The sequence below is a fragment of the Podarcis filfolensis genome, assembly GCF_964270895.1.
Source record: "Podarcis filfolensis genome assembly, chromosome: 6".
Classification (NCBI taxonomy): domain Eukaryota; kingdom Metazoa; phylum Chordata; class Lepidosauria; order Squamata; family Lacertidae; genus Podarcis; species Podarcis filfolensis.
In genome coordinates, this window is record NC_139609.1 from 2,684,600 (window position 1) to 2,712,181 (window position 27,582).

The 27,582-nt window shown below is 44.2% G+C and overlaps 2 protein-coding genes across 3 annotated transcripts in view; one reads left to right on the plus strand and one right to left on the minus strand.

Moving 5' to 3' along the window:
• Positions 1–1,768: 1,768 nt before the first annotated feature.
• The window catches only part of VAMP4 (vesicle associated membrane protein 4), a 30,957-nt gene continuing 5,143 nt past the window's right edge, over positions 1,769–27,582 (minus strand). For both annotated transcript variants that reach the window (XM_083621512.1, XM_083621513.1), the window contains exons 3-8: positions 24,749–24,795; positions 24,108–24,158; positions 13,414–13,514; positions 10,947–11,026; positions 9,749–9,800; positions 1,769–6,137 (exon numbers count right to left, since the gene is read on the minus strand). In XM_083621512.1, coding sequence (XP_083477638.1) covers positions 6,109–6,137; positions 9,749–9,800; positions 10,947–11,026; positions 13,414–13,514; positions 24,108–24,158; positions 24,749–24,795 — 360 coding nt within the window. In that variant the 3' untranslated portion in view covers positions 1,769–6,108. The remainder of the gene's footprint in view (positions 6,138–9,748; positions 9,801–10,946; positions 11,027–13,413; positions 13,515–24,107; positions 24,159–24,748; positions 24,796–27,582) is intronic.
• Positions 16,310–16,733, plus strand: LOC310764941 (NADH dehydrogenase [ubiquinone] iron-sulfur protein 6, mitochondrial-like; the record flags this gene model as incomplete). The annotated part of the gene is given in 2 exon segments (XM_083619324.1): positions 16,310–16,716; positions 16,719–16,733. Coding segments are annotated over 2 exon segments (399 nt in total). The 5' UTR covers positions 16,310–16,332.

The window sequence follows — 27,582 nt, forward strand, 5'->3', positions numbered from 1 at the left end:
AGATCAGACTGAGGCACTGTTAGTGGGTGGTTCCCTAGACCGGATGGGCTGAAAGGCTGTCTGCTCTTGATGGGGTTACACTTCCTCTGAAGGGGCAGGTTCACAGCTTGGGGGTACACCTTGATCCTTTTGCTGTCGCTTGAGGCTGAGGTCTCAGTGGCCTGGAGTGCCTTCCATCAGCTTCGGCTGGTGGCCCAGCTACGTCCTTATCTGGACAGAGATAGCCTAACTACTGTTGTATATGCTCTGGTAACCTCAAGGTTAGATTACTGCAATGTGTTATATGTAGGGCTGCCTCTGATTATTGTTCAAAAACTTCAGGTAGTGCAGAATTCAGCGGCCAGGTTGCTCATTGGAGCAAGACGGTTTGAGAATATTTCACTGATTCTGGTCAGACTGCACTGACTACCAATTAGTTTCCAGGCCCAATTCAAAGTGCTGGCTTTGACCTATAAAGCCTTAGATGGCTCAGGAGTACAATACCTCAAGGACCTCCTCTTCCCACATGAACCTACCCGGACCCTGAGATCATCTTCTGAGGCCCTTCTTTGTGTGCCTCCTCCTCAAGAGGTCCGGAGGGTGGCAACACAAGAACGGGCCTTCTCTGTAGTGGCTCCCCGTCTGTGGAATGCTCTCCCCTGGCACTTTCATTATATACCTTTTAAAGCTGGCCATTGGTTGATTTGATTGACATCCTATGCCCTTTTAAAATATCTCCTGGGGGGTGTTATTGGGTTGTTTTTATTTTGATTATATTTTTTGTGGTTTTATATTTTGATTTTGTTCTGTGAACTGCCCTGAGACCTCCAGGTATAGGGCAATACAGTGGTACCTCAGGTTACATACGCGTCAGGTTACATACGCTTCAGGTTACAGGCTCCGCTAACCCAGAAATAGTACAAGGAAATAACTGCTCACTTGCTTGCATCCCCTTTCTAGGTTTGGCTGTTCAAGCAGAAGCCCGAGTTGCTGGACCCCCTGGTGAAATTTCACAGCTGCACCACATTATTTGGGAAGAACTACGTTGAGATCCGCAAGGTAAGTAGACCCCTTCGTGTGCATTGTGTTGTCACGAGTACAGTGGTACCTCAGGTTACATACGCTTCAGGTTATAGACTCCACTAACCCAGAAATAGTGCTTCAGGTTAAGAACTTTGCTTCAGGATGAGAACAGAAATCGTGCAGCAGCAGTGCAGTGGCAGCAGGAGGCCCCATTAGCTAAAGTGGTGCTTCAGGTTAAGAACAGTTTCAGGTTAAGAACAGACCTCCAGAATGAATTAAGTTCTTAACCCGAGGTACCACTGTATATAAATTCAACTATTATTATTATTATTATTAGTTCCCAATTCAAAATCTAGTTCCTGCTAACATAGGGCCCCTGGACACTGCGGGCCATGCAGTCGGGGGCCCAGTGTAACTACTGTACCTGCCAAGCCTCAAAGCTCTGGGGCCTGAGTTGCCTCCTCAACTGAATGGAAGCTATTCAGGGATGTTGAATGCAAGGCCTGACATGCTTTATTCTGAGCCACTTGGAATTCCAGATATTTCCCTAGAAATCCCATCCATCCCAAAGGCTGCAGTCTGCTAGTCTACCACACTAACCTAAAATGCTGGTTTTGCCTTCTCCTATAACCTCCACACAGCTCCATTACCAGACACTGCTTGCTACACACCATGTAAATAATCACCTACACAACACACTCCATACGTGATGCACCAATGTTTTCAAGATTATCCACAAAAAATTAAAGTTCTTGCCACACTCACGTCACATCAGTAAATGGTATCACAGAAAGTTTATTGTTAATTTATAGCCAAATCTGCAAGTCCCCATTTGCTGAAATCAGTAGCAGAAATCAGACACTTCCAGGAATGACTTCAATAAATGAAGAGCTGCTCATTCTCTTTCTCTCACTCACTCATACACACACACTCATAAACATAATCTGCCATATATATATGATTGTATCTTTAGCAGCGTTTCACTGTTATCTTTTTGCTACTCAGTATTCTGATCACAAGAATACCAAATTATACAAATTACAGCAGTGCACAGAATAATCATTTATTATTTCTCTCTTTCCCTTTCAGAAATGGACAGGACTTGGCTGTTTTCACACCAGTCCTTTACTGGGGATATAATCTGCCACACAGCACTTGTCCAAGGCAACACAATGGCCGTGGCTCAGTGGCCAAGCTCATGCATGGAGCAGGTAGGAAGATCCAGGCTCAATCCCTGGTGGCCCAGGTAGGAAGGCTGGGAAAGACCCGTGTCTGGAGACCTTGGAGAGCTTCTGCCAGCCAGAGTGAACAATACTGGACACTATTCAGACTGATATGCTCCCATGGAGGGAGTGTCAACAGGCCACGGATTGGATTCCAATACTATTACGCCACTCTTTCCCAAAGAGGAAAAAGTAAAGAACCAAGGGCTTTTACATTTAGAGGGAACAAACTATGAGGGGTTTAGAGAAGCAGTGGGGAACTTTCAGTCCTGGGCCACATTTAGCCAGGCCCACCCTATCTTGGCCCACAAGGCTGTTTTCCCCAAACTACACTCACCTGCCCTACACCTGACATAACAGGTGGCATCAAGTGTGGGGACAGTGGAGAAGCGGCTGATTGGGCCGTGCAACCAACTTCCCCATGGAGAACTTGACCACACAGCCAATCCCTGCAGAAAGCAGGGCTGAAGTCACCCCACACCAGCTGATAAAATTATATTATCATGCAGTGTGGAGAGTGTGAACAGCTTCACATTTTTAAAGCAACTTTGTTACATCAGTTCTTAGTATAACTGAAAGTATAGCTCATTGACAGAAGACAAATTCAGGATGTAAAACCAGCTCCAAAAATAAATAATTACATAAACAACATTTTGCATTATTGTTATTTGCAGGCGTGTTAATCTCTCTATACTTATTGCCTGCAAAATACAGGGGCAATATTTCTTTTCTAGGATTTAGTATAGAGAACAAATTTCAGCTATAGAAACCCACAAAGAGGATCGATGTGACTTCTCTTCTTTTTCTAACTTCTGTTCATCTGTACTGTACTTGGGAAAACAGACTGTTGCCTGATTCCCTATGCACAATATGCACAATAATATACACAATATTCATATGCACAAAAGGAAGGATTTGAAACACTCCACTACTAATTACTGTTTCCTCTTCATAGTGAAATTATTTGCACATTTGGCTTCAGAATTTCAATTTTAAAAAGCAGAAAGGTGACAAAGTCCTCAAGTTACAGTTGTGCTTGGAAGTTAATTCCACTTAAACCAGATTTTTTTTCTCAGTAGAAAGCCAGAATTGGGTCATGCTGTGCTACCTGGAGACTGTACTACTTACGCCAAAATGGGTGGCTTTATTTCTTCTTCTTTTAAGACTGCAAGTACAAATTACCACTCAACAACAAGTGCTTCAAAGGCCAGTGGAAACAATGCTCCACCTTTTGTACAACTGTCCCAGCTTGAGTTGGCAGCTTTCCTGAAGCTCAGCCCCACGTGCAGGTGCCTTGGTGTGGGGCCTGGTGAATGGCATCAGAGGGCGGACCAAACGGCTAATGCTCTTAAGTCAAGCAGAAAATAGGCTGCCACCCAGGTCCTGAGATTTGTACTCCTTCCCCTTAAACAGTTTGCAACACTAACCTCTCTGCCAGGAAAGGCAAGAAGGTGGTCACATGGGAATGGGCCTTTTCAGTGGTGACTCCCCATTTCGAGAATGCTCTCTCCAGGGAAACATGCCTGGCAACATCACTGTTTCTAATGTCAGGCAAAAGCCAGGCTTTGGGGCTTTATTTTTCTGCTAATTTTTTGTGGAGTGGGCTGAGCTGGATCTGCTCTTTTGTACATATTATCATTGCTTTCATTCTTGTTTCTACACTTGTTCCTAATGCTTGTTTCTAAAGTTGCTTGAAGTTCACCTTTGTGGAAAAGCAACTAATAAATATAACATTAGCTCTCCCAGAGAATTCTCACAAAACTGCAAATCTCTAGGTAGTGTAGAAGCCCCTGTGACAGCTCATTTTTGCAGAGCAGCCTGCAAGATACAAAAATCAAAAGGTAAAACGATTCATTAGCCTAATTTCTTTTGGCGAAAAACTGTAAAAAATATAAAAATATTTTAACACCAATTGTTTTTAAAACTGAAGTTCCATGCACACTTACTTGGAAAAAGGTGTTACTGAACTTAGTTGTGCTTAGTTCTGTGCTTAGGCTGCATAGGCACGCACAGACTCAACTTGTAGCAAACATTTGTTTAACAAAGGCTCTTCTTCAGCCAGCTAAAATGCAATCTGTAGCTTTTGCCTAGAAATGCAAATAATATTGAAAAGAAGTGTCACCACATAAAGAACCAGTCTCAAGTAGTTCCTCAAAGAGAAGGCATGGTTCTTTTCTTCACCCTGCTTTATTTCACGGGTATTCAGTCCCCTGGAATTCAAGCTAGTAATTTAAAATGTTGTAAGTGCATTGTTGCAAAAAGGCTGCAGACTGAACAAAAAGCTCAATCTCCATACCTCACCTGTCTTAAAGCCAGAAGCCCTGCTTAGTCTGACCTTAGTTAAACCTAAGCTGCACTGTCCTAGGCAATGGTATCCCTCCCTTTTTGCTCCTGCACTAACTGATGACTAACATTGGCAATGTATCATCATCTGCTGCCCTGATCTTGCATCTGGTGGGCTGAAGCCTGACCCAAGGGGGGGTCACAACAGGAGCACCACCCCCATGCAAATACATGGCAAGAGATTAAGAAATGGGTCCTCAAATGCATGTTCGGGTTAAAAGTGGATTGTGGGTCTGGAAACATTGAACATACCAGGGCACCTGAGGGCAGCAGGCTAGTCTGTGGTGTGACACACACAGCGCCATCGCCACATCTTGCTGCTGCTCCCCACTGCCTTGCACCTGCATCATTGGCAGGGAGGTCCTAATACTACCAGGTGGGATGGGTGTGGGTGCATTTTATAATTAAGTAGTGTGCGTGTGTATGTGCATCTATATTATCTATATCTGTATCTGTATCTATATCTATTCAAATAAATAAATAAATAAATAAATACCCAGAGGAGTAGATGTGAACAGACACTTATTATGTTATAGTAACATAATTTATAACCTGTCTTTATGTAGTCATTTTGGTGCAGTTGTCCTGTGACTAAAACGAAAAGAAAAACTTGAAGTCCCTGGAAGTCTCAAAGCTGCTCCTCACGTTTTGGTAAAAAGTCAGACCAGATGTAGGGTGAATGAAGTTTAAATGTGAACCTCCTCACATATTCTTAACCTGAACTTACTTGCATCTGACTAGCCAAGTATACTAAGGTATAGGTAGGAGACTATTTTTTTTTTCTAAAAATGGTTGAAACGTAAATAGCCTGACCCCTTTTTTTAAAAGGAGGCATGTAAACTTGCTTACTCTTAATTATTTGGCAGCAAAACACATGCATGGTTTGGGTTGCACTTGCACAGACCAAAAGGTGTCTCCTTTTCTTTTGTGTGTCTTCATTCAAGTAAACAGTGTTTCCTTTTCTTCAATAATTTACTAGGAGCTACATAGTTACAGTTAAAAATAGTTTTTTTACTGGAATGCTTTTATGTCACATCCATAAGCAACAGCGAGAACATGGAGCTTCTGGGTCCCTTAACAAGTACAGAAAGTCTCCTTGCAAAATCGTGGTTTTTTAAATATGAGAAAGTGGCATCTTCACAGTTATTCATCTAAATATGTCTCTAAACAATGATATAGAGTTTATACACTGCATCCCTCCCTTATTCTTCCTCCATTGTCCTCTGTCAGAAGTAATAAGAAATTCTGTAAATTATAAATAACATCATTACCAGTTAGCAATAAGTATCTGACTCCAAACTGAGCTTCCTTCCAGGGAGCAACAATGGGGGTTTGGGTTAGATATTGACACTAGAATGAGTTCTTGGCTGAAAAGGATGATTTGCTGGATCCTCTGAATGCTCTTTCTGGAGCTAGTCTGGTGCCTCCAAGGGAGAAGGGGGGACACACTTCAAAGCTATATACATATTGTGTTCCACAGAAGTCACACAGCTGCCTCCTATGCTGTCATCCTGAAGCCACCACAATATCCACCAGCAAGTCAAGTGTGGTATTTGAGGATGAGGGGAACTGTAAAAGACAGAAAAGAGGCATCTTTAAAAACACACACAAAATGAATTGCCAACCAACCAGCTTGGGCTCTACATATTTAAGACTCTTGTCTCAGCAGTGACCCAGCACCAATCTCAATCCACAACACCCTTCTAAGAATGCCATTTGTGCAACAAATGTATCACTGACGCCTGGGTGGGTGAGAAAGGGGCTTTGGTCTCACCCAGCAGGGGGTACTCAGCACAGCATCAGGGTGGACCTGAGGGTGGGGATGGGGAGTTGTGTCCTTCCTAATTCTCCCTGACCTCTCAGTGACCTTCAGTGCCAATGAACATGGAGCGGAGGTCCAAGTTATGGGTGGCATCACTTTACGCTGTTTCCGGTCCTACTTGTAGGGACATGTCCAGAGGGTGATGCTTGGGCCCTGTGGGGCCTTCAGTGTGGGGTTCCTCAGGGCTTGGTTTTATCCCCCATGCCGTCTAACATCTACATGAAACCGCTGAGTGGGGTCATCCAGAGTTTTGGAGTACATTGTCAACAATATGTTGATGACACTCAGCTCTACTCCTTTACACCTGCAGATGTAGCAGTGGATGTGCTAGACTGTGGTCTTACCTCAGTAATGGACTGGATGAGGGCCAATGAACTGAAGCTCAATCCAAGTAAGACTGAAGCACTCTTAGTGGACGATTCCCAAGACCGGGCGTATGGGAGGATGCCTCCTCTTCAGAGGGGTTCACTCCCTCTGAAGGAGCAGGATCTAGCTTGGGGAAACTTCTGGATTCCTTGCGGTCACTTGAGGCTCATTTGGCCTCAGAGGCACAGAGTGCCTTGCATCAGCTTCAGCTGGTGGTCCAGCTGCACCTCTATCTGGACAGGAATAGCCTAACTTCTGTTGTCTATACTCTGGTAACCTCTAGGCTGGATTACTGCAATGCTTTGTACATATGGCTGATTCTGCCCTAGACCCTGCCCTTCTTCAAGAGCCTCCATGGGAGGGCCTTTTCTGCAGTGGCTCCCCATTTGTGAATTGCTCTCCCCAAGGTTGCTTATGTGGTGCCTTTGTTACATATCTCTAGGCACCAGGAAAAAACATTCCTCTTATCCCAGCCTTTGATTTTTTAATTGTTTCTTGTTTCTTAATATGTTATGTATTTTTATGTTTTTTATATTGTAAATCCCCCTGTGATCCTCAGCTGAAGGGTAGTACAGACATGTAAAAAATAAAGATAAAAATAAAGTGACTGACTGACTGAATAAATAAATAAAATAGCTAACTAGGTTAACACAATCCCTGGTATTCCTCAGCATTCAAAGCCCAGCCCCTAAGTTTTGGCACAACATATGCATTTCCCAAATAGTGATCCAACTGGGACAGGACAACTAAGTGGATAGGACAACTATTTTTGCAGTAATATAAAGTTTTCATAATAGGCTCGGTTTTTAAGAACATTATCTATTCCCTTGAAAGGAAAAATACTTACCATCTCAGCTGGAGTCTGGAAGGGGGAAAGTTTATTTCCCGTCAAAATTGCTTTACTGAACATCCTGTTTCCATCTCTTTCCAATCCTCAAGTCAAAGCAGATGGGATTTTCCACGAATATCATCTCTCAGTTATCCCACTTTTAAGAAGAGCAGGCATGTCTTCCAGCTCACACCCTTCAAGTACATGTGAGCAGGAAGCAAGAAACTCCCTTGACAGTGTGTGGCTGATCTTTTGGGAAAGCTATGTTTGCTGCGTGCACAGACACCAAATGCATCTGGCTTCTGGAATGTCATGAATGGGACAACTTCTGGCCCTACTCTCGTCATGCACCTCAGTAGCAAACCTGGCTCAAAGTCAGGCTGCCGGGTTAAGCTGCAATTCCCTTCATCCTTTCCCTGGATCCTTCTCCAAAATGGTTACACTGGCCACCTTCCAGTCCTTGGATACAAAGACACATGCATATTTTTAGAAGATTGAGCAATTTCTCAGTTTGATACCAGCCAGTGTTAATTTTTAATTTGTTGATAATTTGCTAATCAGCATAATTTGTCTCAGTTCTTCAGAATGCCTTCCTGCAGTATGCTCCTCAAATTAGTTTTTTGCATTGCTTCTTCTTAGGTTGCATTTTCTTTGCAAAGTTTGTGTTTCTTTTTGCTATCATTTGGGAAAGACTTCCATTTTCTTATGGAGGTTTTCTGGTATCCAAAAGCACCGCCAACTTCCAGAAGCATGGTGATTGCTTTTTTCACATTGTGCTGAGATGGAAAATAATGTCCTATTTTCAGGACTTGAACTTGGCTCCCATTCTTGAGATGATAAAATCAACTCATCCCTAATTGGAAAATGCATAGAGTCCCATGTCGAATTATGTTTTGAGTCTTCCACGTTTTGGATTCATAAACAACAGAAAGCCATCCTACCTAGTCTATCCATTCCTTTATCCTCCCACAGACAGGGAGCTAGCTCCCAATCTCCATCACATCAACAACACTTTCAAGTTTTCCTATAGGTGTGCATAAAGTACAACACTCTTGTGACAAAGGAATTGCCACCATGTTCTAAACTATAAAGAATTACTGAGTTCCTGTTTAAATCTCTCCAATTAAAATCAATCTTAGAAATGCTCAATTTTGGCTAGATTATATTGATTTCTTCTTTAAAAGGACCCACAAACATTAAAGCTATTTCAATCCCACAATCCTCTAGTACTAGGGGCACTCAAAAGTTAATGGCAATATTCTGGGCAACTCCTAAGCTAACAACTCAATAGTACGTCATCCATTAGCCCAAGCAAGAAGACCTGAAGTAGTGTATGTGTCAGAGACCAGGCTGAGGAGTTCTGCTCTGATGAGGAATGGTGAGAGCCTCTCCCTCCCCCTGCTCCTGACCAGGATCCTGAAGCTGCCCAGAAGCAGTGGAGCAGTATAGATTTGGAACAGTGGTTTGCAGAGTGGCATAGTTCTGAAGACAAAAGTTGGGGTGAAGAAGAACTGGAAGAGAGAGAGCTAACAGACTCACTCTCGCTGGAAACCATCCAGCCTATCGGTCCAAGGTCACGGAGAGCAGAAAAGTTGGCTACACAAAAAGCACCGTGGTGTGGAAATGAATAGGGGGGAAGTGGGTGGAAACGTTAATTGGGAACACCTTCATTCCGAGAATGGCTGCTCTGCTCTTTTGCTGTGGTGATTAAAGCCTCTTTAAATCAGGGGTCAGCAAACTTTTTCAGCAGGGGGCCGGTCCACTGTCCCTCAGACCTGGTTGGGGGCTGGACTATATATTTTTTTTTGGGGGGGTGAATGAATTCCTATGCCCCACAAATAACCCAGAGATGCATTTTAAATAAAAGGACACCTTCTACTCATGTAAAAACATGCTGATTCCTGGACCGTCTGCGGGCCTGATTTAGAAGGCGATTGGGCCGGATCTGGCCCCCGGGCCTTAGTTTGCCTACCCATGCTTTAAATGGTAAGCGACTCTTTTTGCTTTTTGCTGCTTATCCTAGGCTGAAGGGGAGGAGGAAGCAGAGTCCCCGAAGCCTGACAGTATGATTTCTCTTAAGGCTGCAATTCAAGGATGTCTATTTGTTCTACATCTTGCCACTTCACAGAATTTTTACAACAAAGAACTTCAGAAAGCACTTACCAATAATCACTAGCAGGACACCAACAGCAACCAAAGCCACAATTACCTTCATCTGCAGAAGGAAACACAAGTCAAGCCAAGACATTACTTCCTTATTGCCTACAGAGACTTATTTAAACCAAGCTAGTATGACTCCTTTCTTCACAATAATGGTGAAAGCTTGCAGAATCAGCTGAACAATTCAAAATGCCTCCAGTCATGTCTTCCATCCACATTTTCAAAATACGGGCATAACGTGGACACTGTAGCAGAGTGGGTAAAGAATTTGGAGGTCATTCAGCCATGAAGCTCATCAAACTTTTTTACTGGAGTAAAAACACCAGTCTTCAGAGTGTGCACCCACACCCACACATGTCCCCATAGATACCAACCTACATTGATTTGATCCAGGCACGTCCAACTCCCAAGAAACTGTGATCTACTCCCAGTATAAAAAAACTGGCAATGATCTACCTGTTGTCATTGGAGGGACGAGGATCTTGCGTGGTGTGGTGTGTGGAAGGTGGAGGCAAAGGGAGCCACGCAGATCCCAATCATGCCTGCCCTCCCTCCGCCCCCCCGGCGCCACGAAGACCCGGCGGGTGACATTCTTTGCGCTTGCTGCCTGTTCCGACCGTCCCGGCGGCAGGACTCAGTGTGGCGGGGGGGGGGGGCGCGACATTCCTTGTGTTTGCTGCCTGGCCTTCCCAGCGGTGTCAGAGGAACCCAGTGCTGGGGCCTCCGCTGCAGCAGTGAAGGCTGGGCAACAAGTGCAAGAAATGTCACCCAACCCTGCCTTCCCAGCGGCTGCGGAGGGATCCAGCAGCGGGGCTGCCCTTGCAGCAGTGAAGGCTGGGCCAGACAACATTCCTTGCGCTTGCCGCTCAGCCCAGCCTTCCCTGCGGCGACATTCCTTGCCCACTTTATTTAATGCTGTGATCGATCAGGATCACTCTGGTGATCGACCGGTTGATTGCGGTCGACCAGTTGAACATGTCTGATCTAATCTGATTACTTTGGAAAAAGGATAGAAGAAAGAATCTGGCCTCCTGTGGCAAACACAGCCCATTCTTAACTGCCGTGTGGGGGAAAGTGTTAGCACTCAGTTCCCAATATTGTGTATACACTTCATGTTTACACACGTTCACTCTGCCCTTGTGACCTTAATAGGCCTGCTTTTTTAAAAAGTCAACAAATAAATTCCTCTCTGGGACCTCACCTTGCAGCCTCGCCACCACATTTGCCGTCGGAGCTGTTTGGATCGGCTGCTAAAAGCTGTTGCATTGTCAGATAAGCTCTCTGTGCCAGAAAGAGAACATTTATTTTTATTATTCATCACATTTATATCCCGCCTTTTCCTCCAAGAAGCTCAATGGTGTCCCCCTCCTCACCTAATCCCTTTGACAACCCTGTGAGGCAGGTTAGGCTGAGAGGCAGTGACTGGCCCAAGGTTACCCAGTGAACTTAATGGCCAAGTGGAGATTTGATCCCTTCCGTCTCCTAGATCCTAGTCCAACACTCTAACCACAACGCGACACTGGCTCCCTCATGAACTGAACCTGCTGCAATACATGTGAGAAAGCTTTCCATCCTAGCATGCATGTCTGTATTTATACATGCAAGCATATGCAAAGAGGTAATGATCAGGTATTCTTGCAGAGGTACAGTGAATTCCATGTGATTTGTTTCTAAAAGAAGAACATTAGGAATGCAGCCAACATTGTGGTTCATACAAATTCCACCCACATAATTACTTAAGTTTTCTAACTGTGTTTGGAAATTGTAATACAATATGTTCATTAAGAAATGAGCCCGTGCTGTGCAGGAAGAAGCAAACATAAAAGTGGCAGAAGTACAAATGATACAAGTTATCTAGCCTACTGCACTCTGCTATGAAGGGACAGGAAATGGTCCTCTGATGTACATCCAAGCCAGGATATGCAAGCCTATATCTCTGCATAACTAGGCAGATTCTGATCACACAAGAGGGCCTGTGTACACGACCTGCCTCTTTATCTTCTCCATGCATGCAATGGCAAAGACTCAGTTAACAAGAGTAAGCAATGGGATGAAAAAAGGCTGGGAACATCATTCAAGTGACATAATGTACATCCTCATGGGCGGGAGGCTCTGCCTATAGACCACATCTACCACATCATTAAGACAGTAACATTTTGAGGTAAAAATGACAGCAGTGCTTGGGAACTTTCAAAACATTCGTAAAGGGCAGTCAAGTACTTTGCTATTAAGATTTAAACCACACACTGGGTGAGTTAAGATGCAATGGTAAACTAGTTTGGCTTACAAGGCTATTTTTCCCAAACTACTTCCACATGCCTCCTACCTAATGTAATATGAAATAACAGGTGTGGGACAAGTTAGAACTGCAGAGGTCAACATGAGAGAGCAATTGTTCATTTGCAAGCAGGGCTCACCAGCAGCAAGAACCATTAAAGGTGTGCTATCAGCACCAATCAACTGTTTGGTGTTAAAAGTGCACCTTCAAAGGCACTAGCATTCAGTGAAAAGCCATTTGATAAGCACTGACAGCAGGCCCCTTTGAACTTATCACCCAATGGCAAAATGGCCCATGGGTGGGAGAGAAAGGCTGGGATTTAGTTTGCCAGCTGGAAAAGTTTCCTCACCCATCACTTAATGTCATGTGAATGTGCTTTGGGCTCATGTACTCCCCAGTGGAGCCATGAGGAGAGCCAAAACCTTTTAAAACTAACCAGGGTTCTGTGTTTTATCTGAACTTGGGGAAACTGGTTAGATTAAAATTATAGTCAGTGAATAAGCCAGGATAATAAACTATAGTTCAATCCTGGCTTGTTTGGACTAAGCTTTCCTGAGTTTGGTAGTAACAAGGAACTCTGGTTATTATAAAAGCAGAAGCTTTTGATTTCCATCTCATGGCTGTGCCAGAGAACAGTGGTCTGGGAATGAACAAGATTGAAACTTATTTATGTTACATCTAAAAAGGACTATTGCATTAGTAAGTAAATATATATATTGGGACTGTATGTACATACAAAAGAGACTAAATTCAATATTAGGAATACAATTATAAAGACTAAGGAAAAGGGATGTACTTATTTTGTACAATTAATTATTCTAAGATTGAATGGTTTAGAAATATTTTTGGTAAGGATGGATTCTGTATGCAGGACAGCAAGAACCTTTTAAATCTCTAGTTGCCAGAACATTTTAGGAGTCTGTTTCAGGTTTGTGTTCTAGGCAGGGGATGCCAACGTGGTGCCCACAGGCACAATGAGACCCTTGATATCCTTCCCTGGCACCAACAAAGCACCTGAGTCACACACAAACCGTCATGAAGTGGCTGCTACCTTCTCCCTTGCAGAGCAGATAGCAGGTCTCTCCTACTTCTTTTCAAGGGTCAGATTAATTCTACTCAATCCAACGTTTTCTCAGATCCCTGGAAAAAGTGCAGCATGTATGCATACTCTTTCTCTCTTCTCTTAAGAGGGATTGGCACCCACAGCACTCCCTCAAAAATCCAAAATGTTAGGCAACTCCTGGCATAGGGGGGAAAGCAAACACTCATAGGTGATCATGTTTGGGATATTCTCAGACTATGCACAGAGCTCACAACACACTGGATTTAGTACTCTTGAGGACCCTCTTCTGAGGCTGCAAGGGAAAAAAAGAGGCCCAACTGTTCCTACCTGACTTATCCTGCAAGTCATCTAGTCGTTCTCCCCTTTCTATCACCTTGGTGATGTTTTCTTGCATGACATCAATAACTTCATCAACCTGGTTTTGGACACTGGAAAACAGAGCAGGGTGTGGAGGAAGAATCATATTACCCAATGATTTGTCACGAGTGGCAGCAAATGCAGTTGATTATTGGATTCAAAAAAATATGATTTTCTTAAGAATGAAGTGTTCATGTATGGTTTTCCAAATATTTTTTTCAAGAACTGGGTTGCCCAAGGCTACCCAGGAAGTAATGGCTAAGGCAAGACTTGAATTGACAGTAGCAGTCTTATGCATGCAAACTTTACATCTCAATTAATTGACTGTGAAACTTCTAAGTAAACATGAATAGAGCATACATCAAAATATTGGTCTCAAAACCCAAAGTACACTAATTGGCTGTCATTTTTATGCCACATTTATATCCTCACAGACTTTATAACATGGCTTTGGGTCAGACTGCATTCTGAATTTAAGAGTTACTGGAAGCTCTACCACACTGAAGAATTCCAGAAAAATTGCAACACAATTTTAAATGAAAACTTGAGAAAGTTGTGGCATCAAAGTCACTGAGAACACACTCTCCACCCCCGCTTTGCATTCATACCCACCTAGTACATGAAGAACAGGCAGCTTTCAAACAAAATGAGACACAGAATTGAGGGAAATGGATGTATTCCTACCAGTCGCACTCTGTGTGTGTGTGTAAAACATTTTTAAAAATACCAATTAAAATATGAAACTAGCAAACAAGTTATTAAAACATTTAAAATTTAAAATGAAAGCAATAATGTTAAAAATGCTTTACTTGCTAAAACTACATGCCTGGGTAGGCTGTGCTTTAACAAAAACATTTTAGCAGGTGTCAAAAACAAGTCAAGGAGAAAGGAGAGTAACCAGGAGGAAAAGTATTTTGAAGGAAAGAAACAGGTAAAGGGAGGAAAGTGACCAGGGAGAGAAGGGCAGAATGTGTATCTTGCAGTTCCTAATTTCTTTCTTTCTTTGAGATAAGGGGGGGAAGGTCTTTGTTTTGTTTCCCACTCTCTCAGAAAGCTTGGGGCCCTGACTTCGAATCTAAACTTCAGTTCATGGCTTGTTCTAATCCTGGAAATCCCACACAGTACCAGATTTTTCTCCAATACAAACAGCTCTTTAATAAGAGTAGGCTTTTAAAGAGAAGCCAAAGCAAGCTCAATTTTCCAGCTAATTACATACCCAAAGGTTTAAGCTAGAAAAGGGAAGGAAAGGGAAATTTCTATGATTTTTTTTGGAGCAGGTGTTGTTTTTGTTATCTGCCCTAAGCCAGGGACTGGCTGTGCAGTCTAAATAACATGAAGTAATGAGGCAATGACAGCCTTGACTTGCATACTGCTCTCAAAAGGTGTTCCGTCAAACATTTAGCCATCATGAGTAAGTAGAGCACATAAAGGGAATGATAATACCGACCTACTTTACAGGGGTGTTGGAAAGATTATATGCTTTGAACCTACTTGCATCTTAGGGAGTTAGGAAGGTCCACTCCCCTTGCTCTTTCTTACTTCTTCCCTCCCCACTCCTTTTTTCCTTCTGTAAAGGTGCTCATCTTGCTTTATTGGCCGAGGGAGCCGGCATACAGCTTCCGGGTCATGTGGCCAGCATGACTAAGCCGCTTCTGGCGAACCAAAGCAGCGCACGGAAACGCCGTTTACCTTCCCGATGGAGTGGTACCTATTTATCTCCTTGCACTTGACGTGCTTTCGAACTGTTAGGTTGGCAGGAGCAGGGACCGAGCAACGGGAGCTCACCCCGTCGCAGGGATCTGAACCACCGACCTCCTGATCGGCAAGTCCTAGGCTCTGTGGTTTAACCCACAGCGCCACCCTTTTGTACCATGTCTCAAATTGTAACCCACTCATTATTATGAAGTCTACGGCTTCTGCAGTGCTTAGGCAGAAGGCAGCATCAGGGATGTGGAACTTGTGGCCCTTCCAGATGTTGTTGGACTCAAATTCCCATCAGCCCCAGCCAGTGTGGCTGGAGGTCAGGGACAAGGGGTCCTGCAGACCAACAGCACCTGGAGGACCACAGGTTCCCAATTCCTGCAATACAGAAATGCTAGTTGTATTCTTATATGCCCTATTAAATGATGACCTAGTTTTCCTCATGGAGATGGTCAACCTATAGATCATCCAGATTCACTTCAGACTGCAGGTGGATGCTCACATGATAGAATGTTCCTCCTTTAAAAAAAAAACCCAACAACCTAGGCATGCCTAGCTTAGCCTTAATATGTTAAGTTTACTATGAGCAGGGGTTTTGAAAAACATTTTTTAAGGAAGTGGTTTGGCATAGTTTATCTTGTGGCAACTAGGCCAAAATGTGCCACTGTTTAGGGTTGCAGCATTCCAAGTGACTTCATTTCAATGGAAGCCAAATTGCAAAGCCATTTATCCTCTCACCCCCAGCAGTGATTAGACCAAACAAAGGAAATGGATGTACACCCTGTTAATTAGGATTACAATTAATCTCCAGTGCCCCAATTACACTAAAGTTGTTATGACAGGCTGTCAAGCTGGAAGATTGGGGAAAGAGCCTGAGAGGTTGCAGGGCAGTGGGAGGAGAAATACAGGTCTGGCGCAGTCGTCCGCTTTGATCCTTGTCCTTCAACAGCTATGTACATGGGAGCACATGTCAAGAAGTCATTTCCTTTGCCTTGTCTGAGGACTACAGTGGGCATGGGGCTAAGATGGAAACAAAGAAGTTATTGTGGTTTTGCAGTCTTGATATGATGGACAATCCTCACTTCCTGCTCTTGTTACACTTCCTCTACACTTCTTCCACTCTTCCTCTAAAGTCGCGTTTCCGAACCTTTTTCTGACCTTGTTTCCTCCTTCACCACTGTCGCTGAAATGGCGGGTCTGTTTGTGTCCTTGGGAGGAGCGTCCTGGGTGGGCTTGGCTTTGGCGTGGGGCGGGGTGGCTCTCCCCTCCCTGCGACCCGCCTTTGGGAGAAGCTATGGCACGGGGACGTCCCCGACCGGCGAGAAAGTTACGCACACGGGACAGGTTTTTGAGGAAACTGACTACAGGCGGGCTCGGTTTTCTGGTCGACAGAAAGAGGTGAATGAAAGCTTCGCAATCGATTTGATCGCTCAGCAGCCTGTGAGTGAAGTTGAAACCAGAGTGATATCCTGCGATGGTGGCGGCGGAGCTCTGGGACACCCTAAAGTGTATATAAACTTGGACAAAGATACAAAAACAGGAACATGTGGCTACTGTGGACTCCAGTTTAAGCGCAGCACCATCACTGAAAATTTTCTTTATTATACTATGTTATAGTATTAAATATATATTTAAAAGACAAAAACAAAAACAACAAAAAAACAGATTCATACAGACAAACCCCCAAGGGAGGGAGACCGAGGCGTTATTTGTTTAGTCATGGGTATGTTGATCTTTGATTCGTATGACTACTGAAAGAAACTTTGCCACGGCCACTGTGATATCATTGGACTTGTCGTCCAGAAGATACACACAAATAAAATAAGCAGGTAAAAGAAAAGGAAAATGAAGGAAGAAACCCATACCAACTAAAACATTACCCCCAACCTCAATAAAACAATCAACAAACAGGATAAAATCTGACACACAACCAGCATAATGGTGGCGCCAGAGTGTGCCAATGCCCATATCCCTACCCCAACAAACCAATAATGTTGTTAGTAACACTGACAACACTACTTATAAACCTTATACCCAACACATGCATCACAAATGTGCTTAACACCATCTCATTGACCACTCCCTATCCAAAATGACTGGGAGGACAGGCTGTTCCCAAACAAGGTCCTCCATGCCAGCTGAGACCCAGGACCAACCAGCTGAAGGCCAGATTATCCTGGGTACCCCAAATAAACACCTATAGGCTACTTTCTGTAATCCACTCCCCACTCTTTAACCCAAATCTAATTCTAAACCCCCTCTTCCCCCACCCATCACACGTTATGTCAGCGCAACTTAATAAGTTTGATAGACAACATAAGGTGAGAAACTCAGGACAACCCAGACGGGTTGGCAGGGAATGATCCTATAAAGCAGATAAGCAGAATTGGGACGGATTGGGAACGGACACCTATATAACTACATATAGGCTACTTTCTGTCATCCACTCCCCACTCTTTAACCCAAATCTAATTCTAAACCCCCTCTTCCCCCACCCATCACACGTTATGTCAGCGCAACTTAATAAGTTTGATAGACAACATAAGGTGAGAGACTCAGGACAACCCAGACGGGTTGGCAGGGAATGATCCTATAAAGCAGATAAGCAGAATGACGGATTGGGAAACCCTATCAAAAGAAAATGCATCACCTAATATGTAAACACCATGACACCACACATTGCCTTCCTACAAGAAATACACAATCCACCCAAAGGAAGCAAACTCCTGAGCAAACCCCACTTCAGTCAACAATGGGTTGTACCTGGCTCAGGAAAGGCCCATGGAGCAACCATAATACTTAGCAGAGACCTGAACTTCAAAGCCACGGCAGTGCTAAAGAGGCAGATTAATTTTCACTAAAGGGACACTGAGTGGCAAAACTAAACAGACCATTGGCTCCATATATGCCCCAAACTCGAAACAACTAGAGTTCATCCAGAAAACACTAAATTAGTTCCTCTCCTTCTCTGAAGGCGAAGCAATTCTGGGAAGTAACTTCAACCTAAATATGAGAGGCATATACCTGAAAGACATCCACCCTACAACCCCATGGGCAACCTTCCATGGAAGGAAACCCCAAATAATTAAGAACTCTTACAAATTGCTAAAAATGCTTAAAAACAGAGGTCCCTATGACATATGGAGCAAAGAAAACCTGGGAGACACCAGCCACACATTCCAGTCCGGGAGCTATGGCACAGTGTCCAGACTAGATAGCATTCTGCTCACACAAGGTCTGATACCCTTGGTTGAATCAACGAACATAGGTAGGATTAAAATCGCAGAAGAAATGTGAACTACCCCCTCATGGTCCTTCAGTCCCATCCTAACCACAAATAAACTAATTAGAGAGTCTCACAAAGACTCTCCAAAACACTGCAAAGAAAATGATGTAGACAATACAGTGGTACCTTGGTTTACAACCATAATCCATTCTGGAGGTCCGTTTGTAAACTAAAACAGGTTGTAACCCAAGGTGTGCTTTCGCCAATGCCCCCCTCCCCACAAAAGGGTTGTAATCCAAAAAAAGTTTGCAAACCGGGACATATACTTCCAGGTTTGACATGTTTGTAATCCAAAATGTATGCAAACCAGGCTGTTTGTAAACCAAGGTACCACCTGTACAAAAAAAACCCCTCCTTTGGGACACAATGAAGGCGGTCACCAGAGGAGCTTGCATAAAAGAGAAAGCATCCCTTAAAAAATAAAGCTCCTCAAAAATTAGCAAAATAGAACAAGACATCACAGCACTCTCATCACACTACAAACAAACAGGAGCTGAAAAACTCCTTAAACTTATAGAATAAAAAAGGAAGGAACTAGACTCACTAGAAATCAACAAAACAATGATCAACATTCTATACTCAAAACAATGCTTCTACAAGTACGGGGGAAAATCACTCAAAACAAGAATAAACTGCATCAACAAAAAAGACGGCAACATAATCTTCTCCAAAGAAATAACCTCAGAATTTGTTGAATTTTACACTGACCTATACACCTCCAGCAACCCACCTGAACAGGAAATCAGAAAATTCCTAGCTGAACTGACCTTTCCAACCTTAACTGATGAGGAACAGGAATTCCTGGACAGTCCTATCACCCTGGAGAAAATAGATACGCTCCTCAAAAACCTGAAACCACTAAAAGCCCAGACAGCTTTACAGCAGAATTCTATAAGAAATTCAAGGAATCCCAGATGACGCCTATTCAACCACATCATAAAAGGGGGCCCCATTCCTAAAACCTGGACCTCCTCCAAGATAGTCTCTACAGTGGTACCTCGGTTTAAGAACAGTCCTGTTTAAGAACGATTCAGTTTACGAACTCCGTAAAACCAGAAATAAGTGTCCCAGTTTGAGAACCTTACCTCAGTCTAAGAACGGAATCTGAACGGAGGAAGGGCACCAGCGGCAGGAAGCCTCGTTAGCACCTCGGTTTAAGAATGGTTAAGAATGGTGGGGGGCCACCAGGTGGCGCATTGGAAGATGGCCGACAATAACATCTCTCCGACCCACACGAGGTAATTAAGAGGCTGCTATGGAAAGTATGCAGTCTTCCCCCCCCCCAAGGATATGGGGGGGACTGCCTTGCCAGCGGTGGCTACAATGCACCCCCAGATTCGAGAGATGATGGGAGTTGCAGTCCCAAAACATCTGGAGGGCCGAGTTTGCCTATGCCTACTCTAAAGGACACAGATGGGATAGTGTTTGGTTCCTGGATGGTCTCCACAACTATATTTGCACACACACTTTTGTCAGTACTGTCTAAACACAGCTTTAGATCACATCATTTTTAAAAATCATTATTTTGCTCTCCTAACAGAAGTGTGTTTAGGGGTAGTCATAACTGGTTTCTGTTCCATTTTACTCATGGCTCTGTTGTCTGCCAGTTTTCTAAGATAATTTCACACAGGAATGCAAGTAAAACAAAACAAGAGAATCTTATGACTGTTCACCTCACCCTGACCACCTCCCCTTGACAGCCTTGTCTCCAAAGTGTTGGCTTTAGCAAAAACAAGTCTCAGCCAAGCCATACCAACAAGCAAGGTCACTGGCCCCTTAATCAAATTAATAATGATTTTTGTACTTGAGGTGCTGCCCTTCTGATGATACACCAAGATTTCCTCCCCTTCACAGGAACACTCAGGAAAAATATTCCTACCAGGTTGATTACAGTGTTTCCAATGTAAAGGACCCTTAAGCAAGCCACCCAGATCCATGCAACCTGCACCCCATTTGCTACAGCATAAGTGTGCAGGAGAGGTTATTACTTCATATGGCAAAATCACTTAATCCATCTCACTCCCACCGTCTACCCTGGAATACTCAACTCTGGATTGCACTGCTGCCTCCTTGCTCTCCTAGAACGCAGTGACATCAGCACATGGCAGAGAGAAGTGTGTGAAAAGGTCTCTCTCTACCACTTGCTATGAGTACAAAGGGCTACTTTCTTAATGTCTGGCCAGTGTTCAAAACTTCCCATTGTTCTAGGTGCATTTTGCGACAGGGAGTTTGATTAGCATGAGCAGTTTGAGCTCTGGGTGCAGTACTGTGCCTAAGATTTCAGATTAAAACTGCAAAGTGGAAGGAAAGGAGGACTTTTTTCTGCTTCTCCACTTCCAGCTACTCTCTGTAGAAAAGACCCTCTTAAGAATATTGGGGGGGGGGGACAGGGGAAGGACTAGACCATGTGAAAAATGAAACATAATATTTAGCTGCAGTTCATTCATTTTCAGCTTTGTACTCTTGTTATAAAAAAGGACGTCTAGACATTCCGTTGTTGCGTCCATAACCTAGGTTTAAGGTGCCCTTTAGCTCCTAGCTTTCATATATCAGATTCTAACAGTGTCTGACATGAACTTCTCAAGAGCCAAAGCTTGCACTTAAAGAAAAAACAAAGGTGCCCAGTCTGCTTTCAACTACCACTGATCACAAGAACAATCAACAAGTTAGGAAAAAACCTGAAAAATGTTCTATAGTTCATAACTAACTAAATTCGCTACCACAATGTGTGTTGAAGGCCACTAGCACAGATGTGCTTAGAAAGTGATTAGGCAAATTCATGGAGAATAATCTATCAACTGGTATTCGCCACAATAACTAGATAGCAACTCTGTCAAGAGGCTATATATTTCTGTACCAAATGTTGGGACCTAAAAATGGGGATGGCTTTTTCTTTGCAAGTTTCCATAAGCACTTAGATGGCTGTTAGAAACAGAATGGTCAACAAAATGCCCTCAGTTAGAAGAACTTAAGAACTACACTTCTCAAGGAACAGTAGTCAGGGTCTCAGTTGTAGCAAACTTTCAACATATCATAGCCGTTTCCTGCGTAAGAAGGTGGATGACCATGAACTTCACATCCCAACAGATTTCAAGCCTAGAATTTGCAGACATAAACGCTGCTTGCCTCTGTGCCCCAGAGAAGAGGAGCATGATGACATGGTTATCAGGTAGCCGCAAGACCCCAGACCTAAATACAGAGCTGACAGAGCCTCAGGAAGTGAGCAATTTCCTCACTGGCTGCCCTGACTTAGCAGACAATTCCAAGAAAGAATTTAAAGGCATACCAAAAGTCAAGCTGGAAAGAAATGCTGTCCTCAACTTTAAGCTCTCCAAACATTCCAATTACAGACTTCCAAAAACTGTTCTACAGTTTCTTTCCAACTTTCTATAATCTGCCATTTTATATTGGTATTTCAATCCAGGGTGGATCACTTTACTGTGTCTGCAAGGAATAAACTCATACACAGCTTCCCCCAGCAAATAGTCAGCCTCTACTAATCAGTTCTAGAGACTACAATAATAATCTCTATCCCTCCCCATAAATGAGCACTAATTTTGAGTTCTTTTAAAGGCTTTTTGTAGTTCAAGACATGAGCGCCTATTATTCGTTCCTCTCCAAATGAATGTTTCAACTGATAGAAAATCACATAGTCCCAGTATTCAAACTGCAACCATTGCTGGGAAAATGACATTCTTTCTAAACCTTACTATTACTATTTGCACAGCTGCCTGCAGTAGTTCTGGGAGAGTATAGCTGTTGGGTTTTTTTTTTGGTGCACTTCTGCTCTACCCCAGTCCCCCTTTGCAGACTGAGCAGGTGCCTCACCTCTTGCCTATAACAGCACACAACTTTTAACAGAGAGAACAGAGCCGGACAGCTGCTCCCTTATTTCAACTGCAGCAAGGATTCCTACCTACAATCCTACCCAGTTTGCATGTGTCAGAGCTACCCTAGGTCCCAGCTCACAAAGGACCAACGCTGCTTCGTTGTTAAGTATAAAAGTCTTTATTGAAGTTCAGTTTCACTTCCAGAGCCGCAGCGCGCAGCCCCACGTCTAAAGTGTCAGACCACTGATGCTCCGTCTGAGTCTCCTCCCCCTTGACACCAATTTAAGATTCTAGCCTTGCTCCACCTTCTCCGCTGCTCCTTCCTCCTCTGGGTCCGCCTGCCCGCCGGGGTTCCGCCCTTTCTAGCCTCTTCTCCCGCTGATTCCCCTGAGCCTTCTCCCTCCCTCCGGCGGGCTTTAGGAGCTGGTTCCCCATCCGGGTCTCCTGCTGTTCCGCGCGCCTGCACATTTGAACTTGGCGCGCGCGCGCAGCCAGCAGCTTTCCTCCTGACCGTTCCACTGCTGCTGTCACTGCTTCCCCCATCGGGGGGGCTAGTTGCAACTGACCTCCCCTCCGTTGGAGGCGTGGTCAGCCCTGACTCCCTCTCTGGAGGAGACACTTCCCCTGACACATGTGACTCCTCCCCCCCACTACGCTCTGGTGGGGAAACTGGTCCCGATCCTCCACTGCTGCTTTGGGGTTCCCCTCTGGCTCCTTGTTTCTGGTGCGTCCTCCCTGGGACCCCCCTTGCCCTGACCATCGGCGCCCCCTTCTGGGAATCTTCTGATTCGCTGGAGAAGCTCATGGAATCTCTCGGGCCACTGTCATACTCCCCTACGCTGCCCTCGGATTCTTCCCCTTCGCTCTCCCAATTCTCTCTCCCCAGTGCTCCTGCTCCTGATTCCCTGACAGCATGTGATATGCCTTTGAATGGAACACTATTCCACAAATGCTTCTGGGGTAGACACACTCTTTGAATTGAACCTCCAAGCAGAATGCTTTTGAACAACAGAAGATGAACTTTAGAGCTTCAGAACATATTCAGATACATCAAGACACACACATCGCTTTTCTTTTGGTGATATATGTAATAAATGATGAAAGAAAAGAATTACACATGGTGCAGTAAAATTTCAGAGAGATGGACACAAAACAGACAAGTGTACAGGTTTGACCATCCTAATAAAATCCTAGGATACAAGTTTCCAACCCACAGTCAATTGCTATGATGAGCTGCCTCCAAAGTTCTTGTCCTGAAAGCCAACACTAATAAACTGAGGGGATCTATTTCTTTAGGATTAATGCTTCTGTACTGGAATGTGGGGTATATGCAGGATCACCATGGGTTTTAAGCAAGTTAACTGAACTGAACTGGTATCTGAGTGAAGAAGGGGGTTGCCTCCTCCTCCTCCTCCTCCAGGGAACCATTGGATAAGGATGTCAAAGCTAGAGCTTAAGCCTCTTAGTACAAATTGCTCCTGGAAGGTGTCCAAGGTTTGTCTTCTTTCCTATTGTTTTGGTACAGTTGGTGATTACTAGCCAAGTTTTAATTGCTTCCAATTTGCTCAGTGGCTTTGAACCTAATTCTGCTCTCCAGGAGGTCTTACAAATCTCTAGGCTGTCAACATGGTGGAAGATGGATCATTTCGCCCACAGTACAGAAAAATCAAAACACAGCAATGACGTTTACTGGTCTATAGCAAAAGGTCTTAGTGCCTTGGAAACAACTACAGTGCTAGATTCAACACAAATGCTGCAAAAACCTTAACTAAGACTGCGGCAATTTTATATGAAAAAGAAACACAAGCCAAGGAAAGACCCATTTTCAAATGCCACAAAATACTTACTGCCTGATCTTGTCATTCTTGGGTCCAAACCTTGGACCTGATGGCCCTCTCCTGGAAAGACATAACACAAGCTTATTAACAGATCAAACCTGAGGACACAGTTGCTATTCATCTACTTGAGTGAATGAGCGGCATCACATGGCAGATTAACAGGGAGATATTTGGAGGCTGAAAGTATTACACCAGGCATAGGCAAACTTGGCCCTCCAGATGTTTTGGGACTACAACTCCCATCATCCCTAGCTAATAGGACCAGTGGTCAGGGATGATAGGAGTTGTAGTCCCAAAACATCTGGAGGGCCAAGTTTGCCTATGCCTGTTACACAATACATTGATGGCAAAAATACTTCAAGAAGACTAGTACAGCCCCCAAGGCTGAAGGAAGGGGCTGGCAAGGCGAGTCCTCAATCTTACACTGCAAAGTTCACAGGAGGTGCTGTTGGCAAGGGTTCCAGTGAATCTTGCAATACTTCACCTTGCTTTGAAGCTGAACACCTGATATTGTATCACGTTACATTGGCAAAGCCAGTGCTATACACAACAGAGGTGGGGCCCCATACCGGAGAAGGGAAGAGCAAGCATTAAGAGATCCTCCCCAAAGGTTGTTCAGGTATCCCTGCTTCAGTCTTAGAGATACTTACAAGAAAAAGTCCTCCTCTTCATCTGAATCTTCCTCTAGGAGGTTCCTCTGCAAACATAAAAGATAGATAAGCTCAACAAGAAATACATGTCTTTCTTGTCCACCGCTAGAAGGCGGCTAGGTCTTTCTTGAGATGCATCTTGTTAGCTGCAATCAGCACACCAGTTCTGCTTTAAGTTCTCTGGAGTCCAAATTAAAAGAAAATTTAACAACAAATCCATAATTCATAAAGGAAACAAGCACTTCTGAAAAATGGAAGATTGCTCATCATTCACACATCTCAATGAAGTACCTCACAGACACCCACGTTCTCTTATTCAGTGCAAGGAGGGATCAACATTCTTATGTCCTCACCCCCCAAAAAGACAAAATTGTGCTCAAGATAGCCACCAAGTCAACCTCCTAAAACTGAGCCTTCTTCACAGTGTTCTATCTCATACTTGGGAATATAGTCCTGGAACATCCATTACCTAATTATGTATAAGAATATTTATAGGCTTGGGGACATCAGTTTCATCTTAATATGATCTTGACTCAAAAACATGGGAAAGGAGGACACAAACAGGCACAGAGACCCTTCTCAGGGCTAGTTCAAGAATTTCCTTATCCACTTCTCTGTATCATGCTAAATATAGAGCCACGTGTAAAATGCTTGCCTTAAACTTTCCAGAGGTTGGCAGCAGAAACCTACCCTGGGAATCATGAAGACAAGAGAGAATCAATTTGATCTGGAAAACCAAGAGAGTATATCTAAAAGGGGCACTGCCACAAAAAGTCCTATCACACATACAACTTTCCATAGGCTTGAAACCACAGAGAAGTGAGACTCTGGCCCTCACGCCTCACTCTGCAAAAACCTAACATGCCCACCAGTGTGGCTACTTCTTATTTTTAACAAAACTACTACAGGTAACTTACATCTTACGCTTATTATACTAACAATATTATATTATACTTATATATTATACTTATGCAATTGCAACTTTACATGACAGGTGGCAATAAACAAACAAACAAAGAGCCAGAAAAACCTGCCATGGACAATCTGAGGGTCCTGCTCCTGCCTCACTCCGTCGGGCCTAGGGCATGGCAAGAAAGGCTACAAAAGGACTGCCCAGCAGAGAACACTGTTTTAAAGCTGCTGTTAATTGTTTTAATAATTTTAAATTGGTTTTGTAAGGGTGCTTTGGGGGATGTGCCTAGGGGGAGAAGAGTGGGGGAGAACAAGGGGGAGCCCAATAACAGTGGTTCAGGGTAGCAGGAGGTATGGCATGGGACATGGGGCACACCAGGTAAGGGGCACATGGCACAGGCCAAGGCAACAAAGGAGTGGCTCAAGAAGAAGCACATTAAGGTCCTGGAGTGGCCTAGCCAGTCTCCAGACCTTAATCCCATCGAAAATCTGTGGAAGGAGCTAAAGGTTTGAGTAGCTACACATCAGCCTTGAAATCTTACTGACTTGGAGAAGATCTGCAAAGAGGAGTAGGACAAAATACCTCCTGAGATGTGTGCAAACCTGGTGGCCACCTACAAGAAACGTCTTGACCTCTGTAATTGCCAATACTAAGTCATCTTTTGCAGAGGGATCAAGTACTTATTTCACTCATAATAATGCACATCAATCTCTGACTTTTGCCTTCTGGGTTCCTGGGGTTTCCCCTGTTGCTGTTCTGTCTCTCACAGCCACAATAAACCTACCATTAAAATAATGGACTGGTCATTTCTTCATCAGAGGGCAAACGGGCAAATTTAGCAGGGGATCAAATACTTTTCCCCCTCACTGTATCTCTATCTCCAGGCTCTGTCCAGTCAGAGGGGAATCAAGAGTGTGTCCTCCTAGTTTGCCACCTGCCTCACTGCCCAGCAGTGTCCCTGTCTGAGCTGACAGAGCTGTTGGGGTCTTTAACATCCATGCCGAGGCAACTGGCTCTGGGGCAGCTCAGGACATTGTGGCCACCGTGACAGCCATGGGGCTGTCCCAACATGTTACTGATGTCAGGGACTGACTGGATGAGGAAGACTGGTGGCAGCCAGTAGTCCAGGAGGCACCTGAGGGGCAAGGGGACTTTGAATCAAGTTCAGACTGGTGGGACAGGGAGGAATCATCCGCAGAGGGTGAGGATGAAGGAGAGAGGCTTGAGGTAGCCACAGACGCTGAGAGAGAAGGAGCAGGGGCTGTGTCTCCTGCTCTGCAATGCAGCCCTGATTCCACCCCTTCCCCTCCCCCACTCTCAGTGCAGGAAAGAAGGGTTGAGAAAAGGCTAGAACAATTAAGAAACACTGAATCACAGCAAAAAAAATGCACGGAGGGAGGTATAAATAAGGCGGAGGGGACAGAACTTTAGCTTCTGCAACTGATGTGCCAGGTACTGACTTCCTGATTACTGAGCAATGAAGTTTGCAAGTACTGTGCCGGATTCTGTTTACGTGTTGGACAACAGATGGAGGGGCTTTTCTGACAGCCTGACACCCAACACACATGGCAGGCTATATTCTGGACCTTCCTTTCTCAACTAGGCAGGAAGAGGGTGATTTGAAAGTGAGTGGGGGACAGTGACATTAGTCCCTTGTCATGGTCAAATCACTTTCTGTTGAGGCTAATCTCCCTTTCCTAGGCAAGACTCTAGGGTGGGTGGTCGTAGACCAGATCCAGGCGCTTTTGGAAGAAACTGATTTTCTGGATCTATTTCAATTGGGGTTTAGGCCCGGTTTTGGCACATAAACTGCTCTGATCACCCTGTATGATGACCTCTGTTGAGACAGAGATAGGGGAAATGTGTCCCTGATAATTCTCCTCAACCTGTCAGCGGCTTTTGACCACTGACCATGGTATCC